The 24,395-nt window shown below is 43.9% G+C and overlaps 1 protein-coding gene across 4 annotated transcripts in view; it reads left to right on the top strand.

Annotated features, from left to right (window-relative positions):
• LOC126470515 (constitutive coactivator of peroxisome proliferator-activated receptor gamma-like) overlaps window positions 1–24,395 on the top strand; it is a 750,708-nt gene that overhangs the window by 666,665 nt on the left and 59,648 nt on the right. For all 4 annotated transcript variants that reach the window (XM_050098423.1, XM_050098425.1, XM_050098426.1 and 1 more), the window contains one exon: window positions 23,564–23,739. In XM_050098423.1, the coding sequence (XP_049954380.1) occupies window positions 23,564–23,739 (176 nt within the window). The remainder of the gene's footprint in view (window positions 1–23,563; window positions 23,740–24,395) is intronic.

Here is a 24,395-nt window from a genome sequence, read left to right as displayed (position 1 = left end):
GCATATAAAGACTGTAGTGGGGGAGGCGAATGGTCGGATTCGGTTTATTGGGAGAATTTTAGGAGAGAGTGGTTCATCTGTAAAGGAAAACGCATATAGGGCACCAGTGCGACCTATTTTTGAGTACTGCTCGAGTATTGGGGATCCGCACCAGGTCGGACAGAAGCAAGGCATCGAAGCAATTCAGAGGTGGGCTGCTAGATTCGTTACCGGTGAGTTCGATGAACACGCAAGCATTACTGAGATGCTGCTTCGGGAACTGAAATGGAAATACCTGGAGGGAAGGTGGTGTTCTTTTCGAGAAACACAACTGAGGAAATTTAGAGACCCGACATTTGAGGCTGACTGCAGAACGATTCTACTGTCGCCAACGTACATTTCGCTTCAGGATCACGAAGGTAAAATAAGAGAAATTAGGGATTATTCGGAAGCATAAAGATGGTCGTTTTTCCTTCGCTCTATTTGCGAGTGAAACAGGAAAGGAAATGACTAGTAGTGGTAAAGGGTACCCTCCGCCAGGCACCGTACGGTGGCTTTCGGAGTATGTATGTAGATGCAGCTTTAGATGTGGAATGTCTTTCTTCAGTGCTCCAAAACTATGGGAACTTTAAGGAGGATGTGCAAGGGCTTTCCAGCGGAACTCCTGCAGCGTAGTCGAAAGAGCTTTGGCAGTATGTGGACGGGCATTATTCTGCAACAGAATGATAGCGTCCGTCGACATTTCTAGGAGCTTGGACTTGATGAACATGGACTCTGCAAAAACTGAAGCGCACCATCATGTGAAAATGCTCAGTAATGTTGACGGATTCCATCAGGATAATGCCTGCCCACATGTTTACAAGATTGTTTCGACTCTGCTTCAGAAGTTTCGATGGGAAGCACTTACACATCCTGCGTACAGTCCCTACCTCTCCTTATGCGTTTCCATATTCTTATAGTCCTAAAGAAAGACGTTCGTGGCCGTCGAGTCGATTCGTTTCGCTCGAAGAGGTGAACGCCTGGGTGCAATCACAGTTCCATAGGCAACCGAAAATACTTTTCCGTGAAGGTATTGGCCGTATTCTCATATATGGGATAAATATAGTTACGGCCAATCCTTTTGAAATAATAACCATTTTACTCACTTATTTTCCATCTGTCTCGTTTTCATTTGATTGCCTCTTGTATTAGAGATGTAATCTTATCTTACTCTCGAGTCATAGATAGGGGAGAGTTGTCTACATTATACCGGCTCCTACTTTGTACCACTGCTACAAAATTCCTGCCTCTTTAACTGTCTGAAATTTAGTGAAATCACCTTTAACTGTGTGCTTCTTGCTGCGATATTATCAGCTAAGAGTTCTGTTTGTTGAGGAACAAATCGTTTAAAGACAGCATTGAATTTGTTGTAGCTTTCATCTGATATTTTTTGTACTTGGCGAGGAGAATTATTGTTAGAAGGTAAGTGGCAACATAATGTTTTATTTATGCGTGATTATACATGAAATAGCCTTAGTTTTCAGACTGTTATGAATCTGTATTGGTTATGATTTGTTTATAGAAACTGACAAAGAGAAAATGTCGAGGCTGCCTGTAATGTAACGCTATAGATTTCCGATATTGTACTGGCACAATTTAGGAAACTTCCCTGTACTGTGAGCTTTAAAAGATGCGTTTAGCACTAATGGTAACATAATGTTTAGAAATGATGTGGTGGTTTTTCTAATCCATTCTTTATTGTAGTTATTAATTTAAGAATTATTTTGTATAGCAGTATAACTTCTGAAAGGCGTTATGGAAAGTGGAGCACAAATATAACGCATTTAGCTGTAACAGAATACCTAAATGGGGACCATGGATTCAATTGATGTGCACGTATAGAATATGGCCTAAGACAACAATTAAGAGGCATGCTGAAAATCAAAACAAAATTGCAAACAGGCATACAAAAATGTTAGGCCATGGTAAAATGTTTTTCAGTGAAATTTAAAACGAATTGGAAGAACATATTCTTACATTTAAAGAGATGATGTTCGGTTTAAGCATGTTGGACGTAACAAAACTTGCGTTTAACATTGTAGAACGAAACGGATTGCTCCATAATTTCAATGCAAAAGAACCCTCGCAGAAAAAAATAGTTAACCAAATAAAGAAGAAGAAATCTAGAATTACTGCTCCATCTGTGAGAAGGAAGTGTTGTGGAGACTCAGCGGGGAAACCACCACAAAAATTCATTCGTAACACAGAAAAATGGTATAGCATACTTTGCGAGGAAGATCGAATGGAAGAAATGATGAGATGCACGAAATGCAAAATGATCAGAGGGCTGGGGAAATAAGGGAAAAAGCTATATTCCATGCATGCAAATAGTGATGTAAGAACTAAAATATGGAACATTTGCTTAAACTTAGACAGTAATTACTTATCTTTAAGCTTAGGGAGATGGTTTGTAAGGGAGGCACAATTTACACGCTTACTGGTACAAATGAGGCAACCAGAATCCTAATTTGTACCACTTGCAGATATTTAGAAAAGTAAGTGTAGTCCGTTTATTTTTGTCAGAATTTTTGTTCTTTAGATCAGATATCAAGAACAACATCCCGCAGTTAGGGATGGAATTGTTTAAATAATTTTGTAATTTACTGTTTAGGATGTAACAAATAAAATATCAAAAGTGGTATAATTGACACCTTTCTCCCCTACTATAAGTAATCATGATTCAGCTGAAATATTTATAAATAATATACGCTTAGACCCCCCATGAACCATGGACCTTGCCGTTGGTGGGGAGGCTTGAGTGGCTCATCGATACAGATGGCCGTACCGTAGGTGCAACCACAACGGAGGGGTATCTGTTGAGAGGCCAGACAAACATGTGGTTCCTGAAGAGGGGCAGCAGCCTTTTCAGTAGTTGCAGGGGCAACAGTCTGGATGATTGACTGATCTGGCCTTGTAACATTAACTAAAACGGCCTTGCTGTGCTGGTACTGCGAACGGCTGAAAGCAAAGGGAAACTACAGCCGTAATTTTTCCCGAGGACATGCAGCTTTACTGTATGATTAAATGGTGATGGCGTCCTCTTGGGTAAAATATTCCGGAGGTAAAATAGTCCCCCATTCGGATCTCCGGGCGGGGACTACTCAGGGGGACGTCGTTATCAGGAGACAGAAAACTGGCGTTCTACAGATCGGAGCGTGGAATGTCAGATCCCTTAATCGGGCAGGTAGGTTAGAAAATTTAAAAAGGGAAATGGATAGGTTAATGTTAGATATAGTGGGAATTAGTGAAGTTCGGTGGCCAGAGGAACAAGACTTTTGGTCAGGTGATTACAGGGTTATAAATACAAAATCAAATAGGGGTAATGCAGGACTAGGTTTAATAATGAATAAAAAAAATAGGAGTGCGGGTTAGCTACTACAAACAGCATAGTGAACGCATTATTGTGGCCAAGATAGACACAAAACCCATGCCTGCTACAGTAGTACAAGTTTATATGCCAACTAGCTCTGCAGATGATGAAGAAATAGATGAAATGTACGATGAAATAAAAGAAATTATTCAGATAGTGAAGGGAGACAAAAATTTAATAGTCATGGGTGACTGGAATTCGTCAGTAGGAAAAGGGAGAGAAGGAAACATAGTAGGTGAATATGGATTGGGGGGAAGAAATGAAAGAGGAAGCCGCCTGGTAGAATTTTGCACAGAGCATAACTTAATCATAGCTAACACTTGGTTCAAGAATCATAAAAGAAGGTTGTATACCTGGAAGACTCCTGGAGATACTAGGAGGTATCAGATAGATTATATAATGGTAAGACAGAGATTTAGGAACCAGGTTTTAAACTGTAAGACATTTCCAGGGGCAGATGTGGATTCTGACCACAATCTACTGGTTATGAACTGCAGATTGAAACTGAAGAAACTGCAAAAAGGTGGGAATTTAAGAAGATGGGACCTGGATAAACTGAAAGAACCAGAGGTTGTACAGAGTTTCAGGGAGAGCATAAGGGAACAATTGACAGGAATGGGGGAAAGAAATACAATAGAAGAAGAATGGGTAGCTCTGAGGGATGTAGTAGTGAAGGCAGCAGAGGATCAAGTAGGTAAACAGACGAGGGCTAATAGAAATCCTTGGGTAACAGAAGAAATATTGAATTTAATTGACGAAAGGAGAAAATATAAAAATGCAGTAAATGAAGCAGGCAAAAAGGAATACAAACGTCTCAAAAATGAGATCGACAGGAAGTGCAAAATGGCCAAGCAGGGATGGCTAGAGGACAAATGTAAGGATGTAGAGGCTTGTCTCACTAGGGGTAAGATAGATACTGCCTACAGGAAAATTAAAGAGACCTTTGGAGAGAAGAGAACCACTTGTATGAATATCAAGAGCTCAGATGGAAACCCAGTTCTAAGCAAAGAAGGGAAGGCAGAAAGGTGGAAGGAGTATACAGAGGGTTTATACAAGGGCGATGTACTTGAGGACAATATTATGGAAATGGAAGAGTATGTAGATGAAGACGAAATGGGAGATAAGATACTGCGTGAAGAGTTTGAGAGAGCACTGAAAGACCTGAGTCGAAACAAGGCCCCGGGAGTAGACAACATTCCATTAGAACTACTGATGGCCTTGGGAGAACCAGTCATGACAAAACTCTACCATCTGGTGAGCAAGATGTTTGAGACAGGCGAAATACCCTCAGACTTCAAGAAGAATATAATAATTCCAATCCCAAAGAAAGCAGGTGTTGACAGATGTGAAAATTAATGAACTATCAGTTTAATAAGTCACAGCTGCAAAATACTAACGCGAATTCTTTACAGACGAATGGAAAAACTGGTAGAAGCGGGCCTCGGGGAAGATCAGTTTGGATTCCGTAGAAATGTTGGAACACGTGAGGCAATACTAACCTTACGACTAATCTTAGAAGAAAGATTAAGAAAAGGCAAACCTACGTTTCTAGCATTTGTAGACTTAGAGAAAGCTTTTGACAATGTTAACTGGAAAACTCTATTTCAAATTGGCAGGGGTAAAATACAGGGAGCGAAAGGCTATTTACAATTTGTACAGAAACCAGATGGCAGTTATAAGAGTCGAGGGGCATGAAAGGGAAGCAGTGGTTGGGAAAGGAGTGAGACAGGGTTGTAGCCTCTCCCCGATGTTATTCAATCTGTATATTGAGCAAGCAGTAAAGGAAACAAAAGAAAAATTCGGAGTAGGTATTAAAATTCATGGAGAAGAAGTAAAAACTTTGAGGTTCGCCGATGACATTGTAATTCTGTCAGAGACAGCGAAGGACTTGGAAGAGCAGTTGAACGGGATGGACAGTGTCTTGAAAGGAGGATATAAGATGAACATCAACAAAAGCAAATCGAGGATAATGGAATGTAGTCAAATTAAATCGGGTGATGCTGAGGGAATTAGATTAGGAAATGAGACACTTAAAGTAGTAAAGGAGTTTTGCTATTTGGGGAGTAAAATAACTGATGATGGTCGAAGTAGAGAGGATATAAAATGTAGACTGGCAATGGGAAGGAAAGCGTTTCTGAAGAAGAGAAATTTGTTAACATCGAGTATAGATTTAAGTGTCAGGAAGTCGTTTTTGAAAGTATTTGTATGGAGTGTAGCCATGTATGTAAGTGAAACATGGACGATAACTAGTTTGGACAAGAAGAGAATAGAAGCTTTCGAAATGTGGTGCTACAGAAGAATGCTGAAGATAAGGTGGGTAGATCACGTAACCAATGAGGAGGTATTGAATAGGATTGGGGAGAAGAGAAGTTTGTGGCACAACTTGACTAGAAGAAGGGATCGGTTGGTAGGACATGTTCTGAGGCATCAAGGGATCACAAATTTAGCATTGGAGGGCAGCGTGGAGGGTAAAAATCGTAGAGGGAGACCAAGAGACGAATACACCAAGCAGATTCAGAAGGATGTAGGTTGCAGTAGGTACTGGGAGATGAAGAAGCTTGCACAGGATAGAGTAGCATGGAGAGCTGCATCAAACCAGTCTCAGGACTGAAGACCACAACAACATACGCTTAGAAAATCTGACTAATTCTTCAGTGGTAATTCGTTATCTACTGAAAGTTATCTGTGATGTAAAGCTATGAAGTGTTAGCGCATTGCAAAAGCAATTAAAGTTATCTTATTTTTATACAATATTCTTCACAAGACATGACTTCACACTGGGGATGTCTCACTTTGCTCAGGCTTTTTGACTTGATGTTCTTATTCAGGATTATTCCTGGAGCATAACGGCGTACTTCCTAAATACAAATGGTTCAAATGGCTCTGAGCACTATGGGACTCAACTGCTGAGGTCATTAGTCCCCTAGAACTTAGAACTAGTTAAACCTAACTAACCTAAGGACATCACAAACATCCATGCCCGAGGCAGGATTCGAACCCGCGACCGTAGCGGTCTTGCGGTTCCAGACTGCAGCGCCTGTAACCGCACGGCCACTTCGGCCGGCTCCTAAATACATTCCTCATCAAAATTTAAGTGAGAAGTTTAAGTAACTACTCTTTCATTGGTTACGCTAGTAGTGAGTGTCGTCCTTTTTAGTAGATTCCGTGTGGAAAATATTATGACCGAGAGGGGAAAGCGTTAAACATGTTTGAATGTGATATCATGAGAAATACGCAAGTTGAAATGCAAAACTCAAGTAAGGGCGAAAGACAGACGAGGACAGACTCCATCCAGAAGTTAAAAGACACACCACAGACACAACATGACCAAACAAACAGAGAAAATCTCCCAGTAAGAGTCCCAACTCCAGGGAAAACAATACAAAAGGTGACGAATGACGAAACAGAAAGAACGACACGAAAAACAGACAGACCAGACACACACCCAACAGAGGGCGCACGCTCCCCCGCACGCTCCCTACGCTCCCAACAAACAAGACCACAGTTTCCACCTCTCCCTGCGCGACGACAGTCCATCCGGACATTACCGCAGCCGCACAGGCGGAGGCGGCAGGCACAGACACGAACACACCAACACCTCGCCGCCGCTCCTTCAGAGAGGCATTAACATCACCAACGACCGATACAACATCAAACCACATCCAAACTAACACTACAAAACCAACTCAGATGCAAAAAGAGACAACACAAAACAAACAGAGAAACACTGCCACACCACACACAAATGAAAAAGGACTGCTCGTGGACGCCCTCTGGGAGATCATAAACACGATCCGTACCCTCGAGCAGGACTCAAACATCATCACAACAATATTTAACACGGCAAACGCGCTCCGTCAAATATCGGACAGGACGGAAAAAACACACATAATACTACAGGGTCTGCTTAGTGCGTTCATGTAAAGATGGCGCAACGAGGCAGACAAAACACTGACACAACACTTTGCATCTGGAATGCAAACGGCATCAGAAACAAGAAAACGGAACTACAAACGTTCATATCTGATCACAATGTGGACGTCCTGTTAGTCTCCGAAACACACCTCCGGCCCTGCGATACTTTTAAACTGCGGAACATGACGGCTTACCGCACAGACAGACAAAATCAACGAGGAGGCGCTACGGCCGTGTTCCTAAAACGGAAAATTCCGCACGATGTGGTGGTCGCACCTCCAGTGCAGGATATCGAGGTCACTCTGGTTACAATAAACACGGAAAGAGGGAAATTGACGGTGGGGGCAGCATACCTAGCCCCAAACCGCCAGTTGCTGGAAGAAGGCCTCAGAGTGATCTTCGACAGGCACCAAAGCGTGGCGTTGGGCGGGGACCTAAACGCTAAAATTCCAGCGTGGAATTCCCGCACAACGAACCCGAAAGGAACAAAACTCCTGCAACTGGAGGACGCGTACCACTACATCGTCCGCGGCCCAGACGACGCGACACACATCCCAGTCATAGCCGGAGACAGACCGGACGTCCTGGACGTACTGCTGGCGAAAAACATCGGAGACGACGTCACGCTAGATACGATCCAGGACCTAACGTCTTACCACAATCCGGTACTAGTGAGGCTCCGTAGGATGAACTCTCTCCCGGACGTCCTGAGAAAAGTGATAAAAATGAACCGGGAACAGTATCGCAGGGTCCTCACAGACACAATAAACCCAACACTGGACCTGTCGTCAGAGGAAAAGCTGGACGATGCTGTCGAATACCTGACATCCAAAATACAAAAAGCCATAAAACAGACAGGACAACTACAATACTACCGGATAGGCACGAAACAGAACTCCCTCCGCTACTGCGGGAGCTCCGATGCCAGAAAAACAGACACAGAAAACTGTGGCAAAGAAGCAGGGACCCGCGGGAGCGGAGAGAAATGAACAGACTCTCTCGTGAACTCGAAAAGCGTCTGAAAGAATGGCGCGCAGAAACCTGGGAAGACAGGATGGAGACCTTCTGCCTCCAAACCCAGGACGAGTGGCAACTGGTCAAAAACATTCGACAGCAGCGACCAGCCAAAAGGGCTATGCTAGGACCCCAGGGAATCGTGTTTGATGCCTTGTCGAAAGCCGAACTGCTTGCGGCCACGTACGAGGAGCAAAACACAACACCACAGATCGATCTCACAGCCGCTGAACAGCTTGAGGAAGAAAATATCACACAAACAGTTCAAAATCTCCGAGACACACCGACACAAACAGCACCAGAACTCACAACACCGACACAAATAAGGAAAATAATAGCCTGCAGAAAGGGCAGATCCGCACCAGGACTAGACAAAATTTCAAACATACACCTAAAGAACCTCTCCTGGAAACCACTAGTCCTGCTAACACGCATAATAAATAGCTGCATGCTGCTACAAAAATTCCCTGCGGCCTGGAAGGCAGCAAAAGTTATTACAATCCCAAAGGCAGGGAAAGACCCAAAACTACCGCCGAACCATCGCCCTATCAGCTTACTCTCCACAATGGGGGAAAACGCTTGAAAGAGTATTATTGGACAGGATCAACAAATGTCTCATAGACGATGAAACCCTCAGACCGTAACAATTCGGGTTCCAGAAAAAGATCTCTGCAGAGCTACAAGTCCTTCGACTAACAGAACACATTACACACAATTTCAACTACACAAATTCAACAGCAGCAGTATTCCTCGACTGGGAAAAGGCTTACGACAAGGTTTGGCACGACAACCTGACCTTCAAGATACATCACAATACAACGATCCCCGATGTGTACACAAAATTGATAGACAGCTTTCTGACAGACCGGACGTTCCTTGTTGAGGTAGACGAAAAACGCTCCTCAAGAAAGACCCTGAGGGCCGGCATCCCCTAGGGCTCGGTACTATCACCCACACTCTTCAACACATATGCTAACGACATCCCCCTGTCACCGCATGCCGGGATAGCCCAATTCGCGGATGACACAGCCTTCTACACGAGTGGCAGGCAGCACCACTCAAACATAGCACGCCTCCAAAGGCAGCTAGACATGGTAGAAGACTGGTGTAGGGGAAACAAAATGACATTAAACGCAGACAAAACTACAGCTGTCTACTTCACAAGAAAGCGGCCGGTACTCAGAAACCAGCTGTCTCTAAAAGCCCAGGAATTACCGTGGAGAGACTCCGTGAAATACCTGGGTGTAACACTAGACAAAAAATGCTGTTTCACCTTCACATCGGGGAAAAGCGGAAGAGAGGTATAAACCTCGCAAAAGCCCTCCTGTCCTTCTTCCTCAGCAGGGAGATGTGGATGGAAACAAAGAGAACACTATACAAAACAACAGTCCTCCCAGCACTAACGTACGGGTGTTCTGCGTGGGGAATCACGTGCCAGACCAACCACATAAAATTGCAAAGGGTGCAAAACAAGGTACTAAGGTGGATTCTGGACGCCCAACATGGACACCCATACGCGAGCTCCACGAAACAGTGGAAATCGAGATGATACAAGATACAGTTAAAAGATTAGTAAACACACTATTTGACAAACTAGAAACACTAAGAGAAAACTGTAGACAACTCAGGGGCACAGGTACTGTGATACCCCGAACGTGGCACAGGCAGAGAGTGCCACGCCAAATCATACAAGATGAGTAGATTAGTAAGCAATAGTGAATAGCCTAATAGCTTAATATGATTTTGTTTCTATCTTAGTCCACTAGCACTCCCCTTTGATATAATATACCCTTGTTATTTGTCCTTGCAAATCCTTGCTCCCTTGTTGAGAAACAATAGGGAACAGATAAATGTTTAAATTGGTTTTGCCTTGGTTCGTAGTTAATTTGTCTAGCCGATTTGTGCTCCCTTGTTGAAATCCAATAGTGTTTAGATAAATGTGTAAATTGAGTTACCTTTGTTTTACCGCTTTTGTACCCAAGCAACTTAGCGTAGAACCCAAACTAAAGTAAGACGTGGTGACTAAGCCCACTCCCCCCCCCCCCCCCCCCCACTCTCTGTCCGCTGTACGACCACCCTTAGCATCATAGATTAATCTAGAGTAAACCACACTAGACTAGATGATAGAGAGTCAATGTTAAAGTGAGACGCAGACCTGCTGCAGACCTACGAATGCACGACGCCCGTACCCAGCGGGCAAGCGGCGGGAAACAACGAGTACAGCGGCCGCCACGGAACGACGACAACACCTCGCCGAGCGGCCGACTGGCGCAACTGTACAAAAGGAAAGCAGTGGGAAGCAGCACCTGCTGCACCCACTGCACAGAACCCAACAACCATAAACCCACGCCTCATAAATCGAGGATGGTCGGGGGCCGCAAGGCCTTATTGTTACCGACCATGCCCTCCAAAGCGTACGATTTGTTTTTGTCAATAAAAATATAATCACAGAGAATAACAAAAGAAACCACACACAAGTACACGTAGATTCGGCGAAGCCGAAGGAACTGTAAACACCACCTCACACACAAAAAAATAAAAATAAAAAAAGAGGCTGGCGTCGGCGTCTGTGGTGGCGTCGGTGTAACTGCGTCGTCCGCCCTGTTCGCTCGTTCGTTTTCTTTGTTGAGCCTCTTTTTAATTAGACTCAGTGCCTTGCTGAGGTTATAGCCGCAATCTCTGTTGATGAGTCCGTGGCCGGCCGCGGTGGTCTAGCGGTTCTAGGCGCTCAGTCAGGAACCGCGCGACTGCTACGGTCGCAGGTTCGAATCCTGCCTCGGGCATGGATGTGTGTGATGTCCTTAGGTTAGTTAGGTTTAAGTAGTTCTAAATTCTAGGGGACTTATGACCACAGATGTTGAGTCCCATAGTGCTCAGACCCATTTGAACCATTTTTTTTTTGATGAGTCCGTCCCTGGTGCGAATTTCGATAGCCTCTCTAACGACGCTGTCCCAGTATTTAGATGCCTGTGCCAAGATCCTGGTATGTTGGTAGTCCATTTCGTGATTTTCGGACAAACAGTGCTCTGCGACTGCCGACTTGTTGTGGTACATAAGTCGAGTGTGCCTCTGATGTTCTCGGCAACGATCCTTGATGGTGCGCACTGTCTGTCCAATGTAAGTCTTCCCACACTCACAGGGAATCTGATATATGCCGGCCTTCCGCAAACCGAGTTCGTCTTTGACACTTCCCAGTAATGCTAGTGTTTCATTGGGTGGGCAAAAGACAGTTCTTACTCGGTGTTTCCTCAATATTCGTCCTATTTTCCCCGATGGTGCGCCAGTATACGGTATATAAGTGATGGCTATCTATTCCTCCGTGACTTCGTCCATCTCCACACGCTGTACTGTGTAGGTGGGGCTGAGAGCGCGTCTGATCTGCCATTCCGAGTACCCGTTTCTCCGGAATACAGTTTTGAGGTGTTCCAGTTCATGGGGCAGACTCTCTACGTCCGAGATGGTGCGCGCCCTGTGCACCAGTGTTTTTAGTACCCCATTCCTCTGGGAAGGGTGGTGGCAGCTATTTGCATGCAAATACAGGTCGGTGTGCGTTTTCTTCCTGTGTACCCCATAGCCCAGGGTGCCATCCGCTCTTCTTTTGACCATGACGTCCAGGAATGGTAAACTTCCTTCTGCTTCGGTCTCCATAGTGAATTTGATGTTCGGATGTATGGAGTTCAGGTGTGTAAGGAAGTCTAGGAGCTTGTCCCTTCCATGGGGCCTCACGAACGTGTCATCAACATAACGTAGAAAACAAGTAGGTTTCCATTTGGATGTCGGCAAAGCTTCCCCCTAGAAATACTCCATATAGAAATTCGCGACCACAGGCGAAAGTGGGCTCCCCTTTGTGAATCCTTCTGTTTGCTCATAGTATTCTCCATTAGAGAGAAAATACGTGGAAGTCAGAACGTGCCTGAAAAGGTCGGTCGTCTTCTCGTCAAATTTCTGTGCGATGAGCTCAACTGACTCTCGAAGGGGTACCCTGGTAAATAACGAGACAACGTCAAAACTCACCAGGATATCTGAGTCTTTCAGCTTGAAGTTCTCGAGACATTTTACGAAAACCATAGAATTCCGAACGTGATGAGGACATTTACCCACGTAAGGGCTTAGTAGTTCTGCCAGGTATTTGGCCAGCAAATATGTAGGTGCCCTAATGTTGCTGACAATTGGGCGTAACGGCACCCCTTCTTCGTGGACTTTAGGGAGTCCATAAAGTCTTGGCGGTACAGGTCCTTGAGGTGTCAATTTCTTGGCGATATCCTCTGGTAAATCCGCGTCCTTGAGAAGAGCCCTAGTCTTGTTCTCCACATTCTTTGTGGGGTCAGCGTTGATCTTCCTGTAAGAGACGTCACGTCTGCATCTTCTCAATGTAGTCCTTATGGGAAAGGACAACTGTAGCATTGCGTTTGTCAGCTGGTAAGACAACAATCTCAGGGCTCTGTCTCAGGTCTCGAATGGCTGCCCTCTCCCTGCTGGTAATATTTTGCGATCTACTTTTACTTGAATTTGATACTAAAGGGATTCGATTTTACTCTCTTTTGCAAACATACTAAATTACTTTATACTGGATTTCTTTTCTATTTCTTTTTACATTGTTTCTCTACTATTCAAGTGATGCTATCACAGTGGGACTTTGTTTTCTTTTTTTTATGAAATTTGGATCTTGGGTTTGGGGCTTGTATTGGGTTTTGGGTACTATTTTTATGTTTTCATCTTTGCGTCCAAAGGAAGCGGCGTTACGTACAACATGCAATATGTTGATTTCATGAGCAATAAAAAGGGCGGAAATGATGTTTATGTTGATCTCTATTCCAATTTTCTGTACAGGTTCCGGAACTCTCGGAACCGAGGTGATGTAAAACTTTTTTTATGTGTAAATATATATATCAAAGCAATAAAAAGGGCGGAAATGAGGTTTATGTTTATCTCTATTCCAATTTTCTGTACAGGTTCTGTAACTCTCGGAACCGAGAGTGCCGGAACCTGCACAGAAAATTCTAGAGATCATCATAAACATCATTCCTGGGCTTTTTATTGCTCTTGAGAACCACACATTGCATGTTGTACAACCGTACAGCGAGACCTTCAGAGGTGGTGGTCCAAATTGCTGTAGACACCGGTACCTCTAATACCCAGCAGAACGTCATCTTGCATTGATGCCTGCCTGAATTCGTCGTGGCATACTATCCATAAGTTCGTCAAGGCACTGTTGGTCCAGATTGTGCCACTTCTCAACGGCGATTCGGCGTAGACCCCTCAGAGTGGTTGGTGGATCACGTCATCCATAAAGAGCCCTTTTCACTTTACCCCAGACATGTTCGATAGAGTTAACGTCTGGAGGACAAGCTAGCCACTCTAGCCAAGCGATGTTGTTATCCTGAAGAAAGTCATTCGCAAGATGTGCACGATGGGGACACGAATTGTCGTCCATGAAGACGAATGCCTCGCCAATATGCTGCCGATATGGTTGCACTATCGGTCAGAGGATGGCATTCACGTATCGTATAGCCGATACGGCGCCTTCCATGACCAGCAGCGGCGTACGTCGGCCCCACATAATTCCACCCCAAAATAGCAGGGAACCTCGACCTTGCTGCACTCGCTGGACAGTGTGTCTAAGGCGTTCAGTCTAACCGGGTTGCCTCCAAACACGTCTCCTACTACTGATTGGTTGAAGGCATAAGCGACACTCATCGGTGAAGAGAACGTGATGCCAGTACTGAGCGGTGCATTCGGCATGTTGTTGGACCCATATGTACCGCGCTGCATGGTGTCGTGGTTGCAAATATGGACCTCGCCATGGACGCCGGGAGTGAAGTTTCGCATTATCCGAGCCATAATCCGCAGGTAGCGGTCATCCACTGCAGTAGTGGCCCTTGGGCGGCCTGAGCGAGACATGTCATCAACAGTTCATGTCTCTCTGTATGTCCTCCATGTCCGAACAACATCGCTTTGGTTCACTCCGGGACACCTGGACGCTTCCCTTATTGAGAACCCGTCCTGGCACAAAGTAACAATGCGGACGCAATCGAACCGCGGTATTGACCGTATAAGCATGGTTGAACTCATGACAACGCGAGCCGTGTACCTCCTTCGTGGTGGAATGACTGGAACTGATCGGCTGTCGGACCCGCTCCGTTTAATAGGCGCTGCTCATGCATGGCTGTTCACATCTTTGGGCGGGTTTAGTGACATATCTGAAGAGTCAAAGGGACTGTGTCTGTGATACAGTATCCACAATCAACGTTAACGTCTATCTACAGGAGTTCTGGGAACTGGGGTGATGCAAAACCTTTTAACAGGGGATAGGTTTTTTGTAAATAACATTAAAGACATATGGAAACGATATTCAGTTAAACAGATGAAATTCAGTTCTTGAGATTACAGTTCAGTTCTTGAGGTACAATGCAGTTCTTCAGGTACAATTTGACTCTGATATTGCAGTGCAGAGATACTTTTAATTGGATGCTACAACAGTAATACTGGTTGAGAATAATTTTTACTTTTTTTTTTATTTCCGGTAGCACTGGATGAGAATGTTTACAATTTTTTCAGATATATAAATCCACGCTAAAAAATAATGTGGAGATACTTTTACTACATCTAAATTCCACAGTCCAAGCTTTTACAATAATTCTGATGGACTCTGCACACTTAGAATCTAATTTCAACGGTCCCAGTAACGATGGCTTTTACAATAATAATAATTCTGATGGACTGTGAGCTATATAAATATATATACACACTTATATAATCTGACTTGGATGGCTAGCGGCAGGTGAAAACTTAAAAATTACTCTATTGACAATACGCACATGGTGCGTAGGTATATATAGTTAGGGGTTACACATACGTTACATATGAGTAAATAAATATACTAATATATTTACGGTTTTTAATAAATAAATATATTTTTTGGGTATGCTTTTTTAACTTCTTTCTTTCAGACATATGGCGTGCGTATACACTGAAGAGCCAAAGAAACTGATACACTTGTCTAATATCGTGTAGGGTCCCGCGAGCACGTAGACGTGCCGCAACACGACGTGGCGTGGACTCGACTAATGTCTGAAGTGGTGCTGGAGGGAACTGACACCACGAATCCTGCAGGGCTGTCCATAAATCCGTAAGAGTACGATGGGGTGAAGATCTCTTCTGAAGAGCACGTTGCAAGGCATCCCAGACATGCTCAATAATGTTCATATCTGGGAAGTTTGGTGGCCAGCGGAAGTGTTTCAGCTGGGAAGAGTGTTCCTGGAGCCACTATAATGCAACTCTGGACGTGTGGGGTGTCGCATTGTCCTGCTGGGATTGCCCAATTCCGTCGGAATGCACAGTGGACATTAATGGATGCAGGTGATCAGACAGGATGCTGTCACTTTGTCTCCATACCCGTACACGTCCATCCGCACGATGCAATTTGAAACGAGACTCTTGCGACCAGGTAATATTTTTCCAGCCATCAACAGTCTAATGTCGGTGTTGACGGGCCCAGGCGAGGCATAAAGCTTTGTGTCATGCAGTCATGAAGGGTACACGAATGGACCTTCAGCTCCAAAAGCCCATATCGATGATGTTTCGTTGAATGGTTCGCACACTGACACTTGCTAATGTCCCAGCGTTGAAATATGCAGCAATTTGCGGAAGCTTTGCACTTGTGTCACGTTGAACGATACTCTTCAGTCGTCATTGGTCCTGTTCTTCCAGGACCTTTTTCCGGCCGTAGCGTTGTCGGAGATTTGATGTTTTACCAGATTTCTGATATTCACGGTACACTCGTGAAATGGTCATATGGTAAAATCCCCTGCAGTGCTGCACCGCGAGCACCACTGCAAAGGCACCACAAATAGTATTCGAAAGAGAGGGCTCTCCATGCCATACGACACACAACCTTAGCCTGCCTGCGCGCGGGATTAGCCGAGCGGTCTAGGGCGCTGCAGTCATGGACTGTGCGGCTGGTCCCGGCGGAGGTTCGAATCCTCCCTCGGGCATGGGTGTGTGTGTTTGTCCTTAGGATAATTTAGGCTAAGTAGTGTGTAAGCTTAGGGACTGATGACCTTAGCAGTTAAGTCCCATAAGATTTCACACACATTTGAACACTTAGCCTGCCTCTGGGTGGCACCTTCCAATGTGGGATACACATTCATTTTTCATTGCAGATCGTCAAACTCCACAATCGACAGTCCATTCGCCTCGTCTGTCATTAGTCCGATAACCTTCTTGTTCTGTGGAACAATACCATAAGGATTGGCGGCCATGTACGAGGACGTGTTGAATTCATTACCATGGTACCTCATTACTTCATATGGATTGCAGTTCTTCATCCAATAGATGAAGCTCTCTGTATCCATATAAAGTAATTTAGGATCTGCGAAGTGAGTTTTCATAAACTCATAATGAAAGCTGTACATGTGGGTTTTGGATAGGTCTAGTATGCACATCCCCACATAAATAGGCTTCGTAATCTCTACTGCAGTGTACGCCATCCAAACAACAACAAAGTTCTTATTGAACATGGTGAACCGCTTAAAATTTGGTCTGGCAATACATTTTCTTGTGCCATAACGCCCATCCCATTCGGTTATAATCAAAATTTCAAGTCTTTCCCTCAAATTCTCCATTGTTTTACCGAAAACTGAATTATTTATTAATTTATAAAAATATTTCTCGAAGTCACACGTCGTGGAAGCTCTGTATCTCATATTCAAATCAATATACTCCTTGAACGAGGGGGACTGCTTCAGGGAGATAGTCCAGGTAATTCTAACCAGCTCTATCCCCACACTGAAACACTCCCAGAGATTACGATAACGAATAACGTATCTCCGCTTATTCCCCAGCGTAGTAATCAGTTTTGGGGTGAAGCCTCCTCGCGGAACTAGTTGCTGTGGACACAACGGCAAATCGGCATGCGCATCATGCAAACTAATAGGCTATGTTAGTTCTGCCTCCACCGCATACACTCACATTCGTCATCTGGCACCCATCGAAACTCACCAATCGACAGTGATTGCTGCATGGCATGCTCGTAAGTTAATTACATCCAAGTACATTATGTAACTGCAATCAAGGGATGCACTGAACCTGTCATCCATCCGTGGGTTATTTGCCTTGACATGCCTATGGACACATTCGAAAAGACCCCCACGGATCCCTGGCTCAAGGAAAGGAAGCATGTCAGCATTAATTCAATAATTAGATGCTGCATTTCGTTTTCTTGAGCACTGCATCCCAAGACAATCCAGGTGCCGTGTAACAAAAGGCGGGATCCAGAGAATATGTGGTCATGCATAGACTCCAGAATTTCTCGAAAACGTCTGCAAGCAGGTGCACGTCTGTGTCCATGTAAAGCCGTGCATGCTCTCCTAAAGTGGAGATGTTGAATTCCCGCCTGACACTCACGGCATGATCATACTTTGTATCCGTTATGGCACTGCCTGTGAGGTCGCTGGAGAATGTAGTTATGTCGGGTAGTCTAGTTTCGTAGTGTTTCGCCATACTACCTACATACTCGTATAGGAAAACCCACTTCCTAGTCACAAGTTGAAACTTTTCCTCGTCGGAAAGTGCAGCTTGAGTGATATGCATATTGCCCCGAGGCAGAGTTTCAATGAGTTTCTGGAACACGTACCGAGTCCTTGGAAGCGCAGTCAGAAAATAGTTCAAATGGCTCTAAGCACTATGGGACTTAACATCTGAGGTTATCAGTCCCCTAGACTTAGAACTACTTAAACCTAACTAACTTAACGACATCACACGCATCCATGCTCGAGGTAGGATTCGAACCTGCAACCGTAGCAGCAGCGCGGTTCCAGACCGAAGCGCCTAGAACCGCTCGGTCACAGCGGCCGGCGAAGTGCAGTCTATTAGATGCGCTGCTAATAACTTGTCTGAGGAAAAATAATTCAGGCACCCTAAGCAAATATGCTGTTTACCCTTATTTTTATTCATCTGGGAGGCGAGAAGGCGGGATATTGTCTTGATCCAAACATAATGATAATAATCGCCTTAAGAGAAGAGTGGCACGTTTACATGCAACTCATGCTCACTGGCAAATTTTGAGAAATGGAGGGTGCGGCGGCGCGCTTCTTTCGTCCTTTACCTGCACGTACCTGTCAACCGTACTGCAACTCACACCAGGCTGCATACAACGTAACTATTCCAAGAATCGGGAGAAGGTCGTAATTTTGAATGAAAGGTGAAAATACTGGCAAAATTTCGGTATATTCTGAACCTTGATAATTTACACGTTCACTGCCGGAGCCGTGCTGATCTTAACACAGTCATGCACAAACCCTTTCATTCACGTTAGCCAGTTAATGGTAACGTAGTTCCCAAAATGTGAACAGCTATTACGGAATAAATATGCCTTTACTTTAAAACACTTTTTGAAAATGTAGCACAACTAAAACCAGCAAATTATAACTTCCTTCGGAGCTCATATTACACACGACCGTACCATTGAAAGACTAGGCTCCGACTCCCTTTGACTGCCATAAGCATTCTCTACCTTCAAGAGAAAAGACGCGCGAAGAATCTCCGTTCTGATTGGTCAGTTTTCTTTAAGGCCAATAGAAAAACATTATTCTCCCGCTTTAGTCTGCGCTTTTCATGACTAACCAATCAACAATTAACACACTTTCGAACTGTACTTTTTCCTGAAATAAATATTTAACTTTCTGATATTTTGTTTATACTAACTATTTTTAACTATTTTCATTTGCACTCGAATTAGCTTTTCTTTTACCATAAACTTACTTAACATATTATGATACAAACTTCCCCGTCGTCTGCATTCACACTGTCTTAAAAATTTCTCGTGCAAGTTCGCACAGCGTTTATCAGTAGAATAGTGATCTACATATCTACTTTAGTCCACATTCACCCATCATTCACACTACTAAAAGCATATGCAAAACTGTACAAACATTAATAAACAAAACAGCCTTCAAGAAATAAACAGAACAATTCATATAAACATTCTCTTGACCTGTTTCTTGAATGTCTCTGTGCACAACTGGACTCTTGTGGATGAAAAGTAGAACTACATACTCGGCTGAACCCACTTCAAACCATCTGTCACTGTGCACGCATGAGTCATTGTCCTGACACTCAGGCTCTAGACAGGAGTAATAAAGGCGCCACGCCTCAAGGGGACTGACGACAATATGCTTGTCCTGCTCATCTGACTTGCTTTTCTTTTCCAGGCCATAAAAGCGCACCGTTATTCCGGTATTCTGCCCTCAAATTTAGGTATGTCCTGGATGTTGTTGGGGAACTCGATACCATCAAAGTTATAACACCCACGAATATTAACACGTACATGGTATGTACTGAACCGCTCAGAATGATCCCTATGATCGTAATTTCTCTCGCAAGCTGGGATTTACCATGCAAAACAAACCTGATCCTTTCTGTTTTCGACATTAATGCATGCCCTCTTATTAGCTACATTTTTAGAGAGGCTGATGTTGCTAGACTCTCCATTTACCGGATCATAGACATGTGTATGGATGTCCAGGTGTAATATTTGGCTGAATGCTTTAGCTGACCCTCTCACTTCCATCTCGGAGAACCGGGCCAGTATAGCACTCAAGGTGGATTTATTAATTGAAGTTTTCCATGTTATCATGCCATTTTCCCCCCCAAAGTTAATGAAGATTCTTCTCTTCAGTGCCAGAATCAACATTGTGAACGTGCGACAGCTCGACGCAGGGCACTGTTTATTAATACGTGGGATACCGTGGATCAGAGGCTACCTTGAGGAGCTCCTTCTTTATGACAAGGAGGCACGCCCTTAGAAAACCAACAGGGTTGCGGTACCCTCCTGTTGGGTTCTCGATCATCATGAATGAGATTCGCTCCTCAAAAGCGTTTGCATTCACCAGGTATCCTAACTGCAGTATGATGTCACTGACCTGATGCCCTTCAATAAAAGGATAGCCACAGGATAATCTCTGTTACTAATACTACTACTACTACTACTACTACTACTACTACAGCGTGATGTCCATCATGTCGATGACGGGGTCGGTGAGGTGCTAAGTGGTACCTGCAGTGGCAGACATACCTTTCTCGGGCGACGATTCTGACGAGGATGAGAAGGAGGATGAAGCGGCGCTACTGGATCAAACCGGTGGGAGTAACCTGCCTTTGGCGATGGTTCCCGATGCTGTTGTTGCTGCTGCAAGCCAGTCACAGTAACCTTAGGGGTGGTAGCTCGTTGCTCGGCCCACGGATGGCAGTGGCGGTGCTGGGGCAGCGGCAGCGGCAGCGGCAGCGGCAGCTTCTCGCGATCCGTGTAGCGGCGCCCTTATAGGCGTTGATTGCCTTACCGGAAACTGCTTTGGCGAGATGGAAGGTTTAGCCACAATCGGTACCCGAGCTACACTGTGCTGTGGCTGCGGTGACGCGTCTGCTGTAGAATAATGAAAAAAAAAAGAAGTACAACGTTTGCTGCAAGGAAAGAAAGGAAGAAGGAAATAATACAGATGATTACATGGTTATAAGCGGAGTGAGTAATTACCTTTCCTGCTCTGGGTCCATGGCGCTAGCAACTCATCAGCGTTGTCCGGTATTTCTACCACTCTTTCAGGGAAGTCATCCTCCTCAAAAAGGACCAGGTCGTGATCCCTTTGTACGTTTTCGTCTAGGGTCATTTCCCTGACCCAATCAGGTATTTCATCCTCATCAGAATCGATATGTTGCTGATCCATCTCACCAACAAAAACAGTAAGACATATATATATAAATATACATACTTGTTAGAGAAAAAAAAACATATACTACTGCAGACGCACACAAAGAAAATTAGAATTATTTTTACACTTAAATAGCTGTTCTGCCGTCTCATTAGGCGTGCCTCCAGCCGCCTATTAAAAAAAAATTATACTCACGTTGCAGTCCTAGGTGCTGGCTTTCCACATGAGGAGGAATTTGCTGCAGCCCAGCCTCTTCCTACTCCGCCTCCCGTCTACACTAGCAATCCAGGATAAAGTCCTGAGTTGCACTGTAAAATAAGAAAAAGAAACTGAAATACCGATGAGAATTTTTTAACATATTAAATTTTTTCCCGATTTAATTACCATCACCATATGCATAAATTATTCACTCTTCTTCTTCAACCATTCTAAAATGCTTGCTACTGCCACTGACGCTGGTAGTGCTGCTGCTGCTGCTGCACTTCGTGATTGATTAAGGAGAGACAGAGACACATACAGACACACAACTATACAGACGAACTGACAATGGCCTAATGAGACCGGGACTGCTGCTCTCATCTGTTGCTTTCCCCTCTTTGGGGAAGTGTGAGGGGGAGTCTGTAGCCTTTCGGCTTTTACTCCCCTGTGAACGTGTGTGTGTGATTTTTCTATAGTTTTTGGTGTCTGTGATGATTGTTGTGAGTGTGTCTGGTACTTGCCTGAGGTAGGCGAGAAGTTTGGTGTTATATGGGAAGGAACAGGATGATGGATTGGGTGTTGGGATTTTCTCTTCGACTTAGTCGTCGAAGATCGTCATAATGAGACCGGGAGTGGAGAGGGGAGGGTTCATATAGACTCAACAATTTGGCGGGAACCAATCAGGAAGAGCGGTTGATGGGAAGTCCTGAACAGTATTTTCAGTAGCCAATAGGAGTGTGGCATTCTACCCACCTGCTGGTGAATGCTGATCTGAGCACTCAGGACAAGTTGGTGCTGGTCGGGTCGGCTACTGTTTTCACGCACTCGTGGGTACAGCCAGAAAAAAACCCGCTTCCGGTTTGCACTTCACTGTGTGGCGAGCTGTGGCCGCTGACGGACGCGCCGCCGCTTTGCGTGTCCACCAGTTACGACCGTGCCTCGTGTAGCAAACTACTGTGACAGTGTATTTAACAATATTTCTTTGTTATATGATGCACGATCGTCTTCAGAGTTTCGACGCGGTATATTTGTGATCATTTATTTTAGCGATGTAATTTTTTCGAGTATATTTTGCTGTGAACTATTTCCATTCCATGTGCACCAGGGAAGACAGAGCAGTGTTTTGTGTGCGAGTGTATTTGAAACAAATTCTTTAAAGCAACATCTGAAAATGTAGTGAGGCATTAAACACTTTACCTAATTTGTTTGTTTGTGCATGCAAATATTGCGGAGTAGTGGAGGAAGACTGAGAGGTCCCACAAGTATGTCGTGATCTTTTTCAGAGTCTGTGTCTAAATGAGGTGGTATACATCGCAAAACTGAAGCAAACTACTGTGCAGCGATCTTTTTGAAAGTGTATTTAGAGACACATTCAATTGGAATTACTAACTCCTGAAGCAGCTTGTGCATAAAGACAAGGTTATTTCCCACAAAAAGCATGCAAAGTGTCTCTGGGATGGTTTCACAAGTGTGCCGCGATCTTTTTAGAGTCCGCATTCAATTGTGGTGGTGGTGGTATTCCCCGGAATAAAACGTGTGATTGTCTAAATATTCCCGCGTCATCTGCAAACCTGCCTCTCTCTCTTTGTGCAGTGGTGCATTTAGTTCCTGTGACATCTTCAAGTTATGTATGTGACAATATTCCGCAACACCAGATGTAATAACTCCTGAAGCAGTTCGTGTTCAACGACAAAGGGTATCTGTGCACCGGGGTTGGGTAGAAGGGGGAATGCCGCGGGTATTTCCAATGCGACAGGAAGTAGTGGCCACTGCTGTGGCTACTGCATGACCGTGCCGCAAGCTGGCACGTGACCTTTTGGAGCGCTTCGAAGACTGCCTGGACTTTATCGAATGATCTACAGTTACAGTATATGCGCATATGCATTTATCAGCATGAGTTGAGAAGCATAAGTTAGCCCCATCCTGCTGCATATTCATTACTTGATGAAGCGTATTTGTATAAAAGGCTAGTCGGTAGTTGTCTGCAGAAATTGGAAGCAAATTGGATCTCAATTTTGGTAAAAAGTAAATACAGTTCCCCACTCACTTCTCGTTCATAGAAATGAACTGTAATAAAGGAATAAGAACAATTTTCCTTGCCGCAAAAAGATAGGGTGCTTCTGAAAGACAGGTGATATTGAAATAGAATAATTATTTTTCCATGAATTATCATTCTCTCATCACTTCCCTAGCAACCATAAACAAATGAGGATATTAACTGTTGACGTATGTTCCATATTGATACAAGAAAGTTTTGAATTTCTGTAATGTATTAGTATGTAGTGTGTAAATATTTCATCAGATAGTGATTCTTGTTTCAATTTGTTTTGTAACTTTGTTTCAGTGAGACATCCTGGTCTCAATGCACTTTGGGACTCAAAGGCCAGTGATGATGATACCGTGAAGAAGAGATGGGGTCTAATCGCTTGGATATTGTCTAATTATATGCAACCTGAAAAACTAAAGATTATGCCAAATCATCTCATTATTCCAGCTGCAACACTGTTTTACCTCATACATGTAAGTGACACAGCTTGATTCAACTGTTCAGTTACTCTGGTTGAATTTTTACTTTTGTTGTGATTGATAACTACTGCTTATTTGATATTAATGTATTTCCTTTCTCCACCTGTGCTGAGAAAATAATTAGAGGTATGCTACCTTTATGAAACTGTATAAAATGTTAGAAAAGATGGAAAAACTGAAAGGGTATAAAGGCATAAGGAAATGTGGGGTGATTACTATTAAAAATAATAATCAGTGCTGCTGAGAAATAAATGTAAATATGACTTATTAATTGATATTGTTTTCAGTCTACCAGACAGCACTTTCAATTAAATGCAAGTAGTACATTTTCACGTAACTTACAGGAAATGAGCCAAGTAACATTGTCGACAACTGCTGGTATTTCGACAGGAGCCCACCATGGCATTTTCAAGGCAAAATTGCAGCAAGGAACTGCTGTGCAAGCGAATTTGAAACCTCAGTTTCCACAGAAACTCCATAAAGACAACACACACACACACACACACAATGTAAATACTAGCACTATCAAGAAAAGATGACCGATGTCAGAAGTTATCAATATTGAAATTAATAATCAATGGGTGAAATAGCATAAAGTGTGTTGCTCTGTCTTCTTTGGCAAGAAAGAGTAGGATTGCATGCAGAAATTA

Source organism: Schistocerca serialis, chromosome 3, assembly GCF_023864345.2.
Source record: "Schistocerca serialis cubense isolate TAMUIC-IGC-003099 chromosome 3, iqSchSeri2.2, whole genome shotgun sequence".
Classification (NCBI taxonomy): Eukaryota; Metazoa; Arthropoda; class Insecta; order Orthoptera; family Acrididae; genus Schistocerca; species Schistocerca serialis.
Note: the sequence above shows the minus strand (reverse complement) of the source record. Positions and strands in the feature narration are given on the sequence as shown.